Source organism: Apaloderma vittatum, unplaced genomic scaffold, assembly GCF_000703405.1.
Source record: "Apaloderma vittatum isolate BGI_N311 unplaced genomic scaffold, ASM70340v1 scaffold33449, whole genome shotgun sequence".
Lineage (NCBI taxonomy): Eukaryota > Metazoa > Chordata > Aves > Trogoniformes > Trogonidae > Apaloderma > Apaloderma vittatum.
The window spans coordinates 18,155-21,148 of NW_009736437.1; the positions used below are offsets into that span (position 1 = coordinate 18,155).

Sequence of the window (2,994 nt, forward strand, 5' to 3'; positions counted from 1 at the left end):
TGGGCGTCTTTTCCCTGGTGCCCTGTGACAGGACAAGGGGCAAAGGATGCAAGTCAAAGCACACGAAGTTCCACCTCAGCATGAGGAAAATCTTCTTTTCTGTGCGGGTGCCGGAGCCCTGGCCCAGGCTGCTCAGAGAGGGTGTGGAGTCTCCTGCTCTGGAGACTTTCCAACCCCCCTGGACGCGTTCCTGTGGGGCTGCCCTAGATCCTGTGGTCCTGCTACAGCAGGAGGGTTGGACTCGACGATCTAGAGAGATCCCTTCCAACCCCGACCGTTCTGCAAGTCTGTGATCTTCTGAGAAATGCTCATTTGCCAGATTTCAAACATTATTTATCATCTTTACAAGAAGGCTGTCAGATTATACACTTGTAGCCTTTCTGAGTCACCAGGTTTTTAGGCTTTAAACACAAAGTTTAGGCTTTAAACACGCACTCAGTTGAACACCAACTGGTGAACTGCAAAAATGCCATGGTCAGCAATGGGCTGGGGTTTGCAAAGCTCCAGCCATGTGCTAAAATCACCTGGTACGAAAGTAAATTCACATGAACTATGAAAACATCTCTACAGAGGTGAAAAGTGAGGGACTGGGATTTTACCGTGCGTTGCCATCGTATCCTGCAAAGATCCACAGCTTGTCGCTGTACACCGTCGCGCCATGAGCTGACCTCGCAACTGGCAACCTGCAGCAGAGAAAATTAAGGAAAAAAAACCTTAAATCACCTGCAGAGGTGCTGTAAGAAGGAGCTGCGTGACAGCACGTGCAAGAAGAATTAAACCCCCTTAAACCAAAGAGCTTCAGGCCAAGAAGTTGCTTCTGTCATACAGCCTCAAAACACAAACAAGCCTCCGAAGGGCGTGTTTTAGAATTTCACACTCTGCTTCCTTCGTTAGAGAACAATTACCTTAATGCATACGGAAAAAAGAAAAAAAAACCTAACTAATTCCTTGTCAGGCATCAAATACTGTTGAAGTGTTTTATGAAAAGCAGCTAAACTGAGGGACAATTAATAGCACTATCAATACAGCATTGCTCGTGCTACAGAAACCCCACATGTATTTTCACATCTTGAGAAGCTGGAACACGTAAGCGAGACCCAGGACAGAGCTCACGATGGTTATTCGGGTTGCTCAGCACTCCTGAGGTGCAGTGCCCACAATAAAAGATCAAGCCTACGACCTCCCATCTCCAACCTTTTACGTTTTTACCAAATCAGCCAAGAAGTGTTGAAGAAAACCGTGGCACCACGAGGGCGGTGGATGAAACGTGAGCTTGTGTGAGGTCACTCGTGTTGAATGCACAAGGATGCCTGAGTTCATAAAACGCGAATAAGGATTACTCTCAAAATGCCCCAAGCTGCTAGAATAACCAGAACAAGAAATTATTAACATGGTCTGTGCTCTCAAACGTCATGTCTGCTCATCAGCAGTGAGCGACGGTAGCTTGAGAATGGACTGTGCAATGCTCACCCCTTTCTACAAATCGCAGGAACAGGAGTTCTCGTCCCTCTCCCCACTCAAATCAGCTTTTCAGAAATACATAATGAACCGCAGGTAAAGCCACAGTTACGGCCCCCATGTGGGCCATCAAGTAGTTGGGTCAAAGTCAGTGTCACGGATAACATTCTGAACTGGGCACAAAGCCAGCTGTGACAGGAACGCGTCACCGGTTCTGATTCTGCTGTGGACAGGTGAATCTCAGTAACCTGTGTCCAACACATCCAAACACCCCTCATCAGCTCACTTCTCTGCTTCTCAATTTATCTGTGTGAATCCACAGCACTGCAACGCGCTTCAAGTACGGGCGTGCATTTCTGAGCACTCTGGGAAAGACCAAATTTAATTGGAAAAGAACGTGAAGATTTAACTATTAAAAAAAAAAAAAAGATTCCAACCAGTTTCTGATAAAACTAAACTGAAATTACAAGAGATCGACAGACTTCATGCAATCCTTGAAAAAGAAGCAATTCAAAGTAAAAATTTCCTTTGCATCCCATCACAGAAATAAAATATGAAGAATGGATTTTGGTTCAATTTCTAAAATAGTCTGGAATGGGGGCCTTGCAAAAAACCTCCTTCAGAACAAAAGCCAGTTTTTGGAAAACTTTAATCAAGAAAGCAGAGCAGAATCGTCCTGCAGAATGAACATGAGCACTGGGTTTAGCTGTGACTGTGCCATTTTAAATATTAGTTTGCTGAGTTACACCCGAGTCCGCTTGAAGAGCGGGAGATGCCAGCTCCTTACCTTCCTTCAGTCTTCCACTCTGTCCACTGTCCCGTTGCAAACTTATATTCAAAGAGATCGTTTTTATTCTTCAGGTTGGAATTGGAATAAATGTCTCCAGTATAACCACCTGGGCAACAACAGCTCCGTTAGACTCAGATGCAACATTAGAAGAAAAACTTGTGTTCCGATAGCACAGCGCGAAGGTATTTGGCTGACAGACTGCTCAGGGGGGAGACTTCTACGCTCCTACCCCTAAAGCAGTTTCAAGTCTCCTTTACTTCAGACAAAGCAGCAAAAGTAATCCCAAGCTACCGCTGAAATCACAGTCAGCCATAAAAACCTGGATTTCAATCAGATCTTTCGATGCTTCCTAAAAATCTCTCACGCTTTTTCCAAAACGATACTAAACCGGCGTGTTTATCGCCCCGAGCACACACAACTGTTCGCCTTTTGCCTCACCAAACACAAACATGCTGCTCCCGTAGACCACAGCCGAGTGGTGATACCGCGGCGCTGGTGGGGTCCCCGTGGTAAAAGCCCTGCACGACAGCAAGAACAGGGGCAATCAAACGTCTGTCCTGACACGCCGCAGGCGCTTGGGGCTACTGGGCAGATTCAAGAGAGAAACAATCGTTACGAGTTTATTCTACTGATCCCAAGCGTTTTCATCGGTTTCTTAATTACACTGCCCAGGACCTTACGCAGACTTAACGCTGTAAATGCAAACGGTTAGAAAAAAGAGGCTGCTGAAACCTGCCTGGCAGAGC

At 46.1% G+C, this 2,994-nt stretch overlaps 1 protein-coding gene across 1 annotated transcript in view; it reads right to left on the reverse strand.

Annotated features, from left to right (window-relative positions):
* Window positions 1-2,772, reverse strand: part of LOC104279628 (leucine-zipper-like transcriptional regulator 1) — a gene marked incomplete at its 3' end in the record, with an annotated part of 6,457 nt that extends 3,685 nt beyond the window's left edge. The window contains exons 1-3 of the mRNA XM_009876966.1: window positions 2,687-2,772; window positions 2,246-2,354; window positions 600-683 (exon numbers count right to left, since the gene is read on the reverse strand). Of these exons, the coding sequence (XP_009875268.1) occupies window positions 600-683; window positions 2,246-2,354; window positions 2,687-2,699 (206 nt within the window). The remainder of the gene's footprint in view (window positions 1-599; window positions 684-2,245; window positions 2,355-2,686) is intronic.
* Window positions 2,773-2,994: the final 222 nt, after the last annotated feature.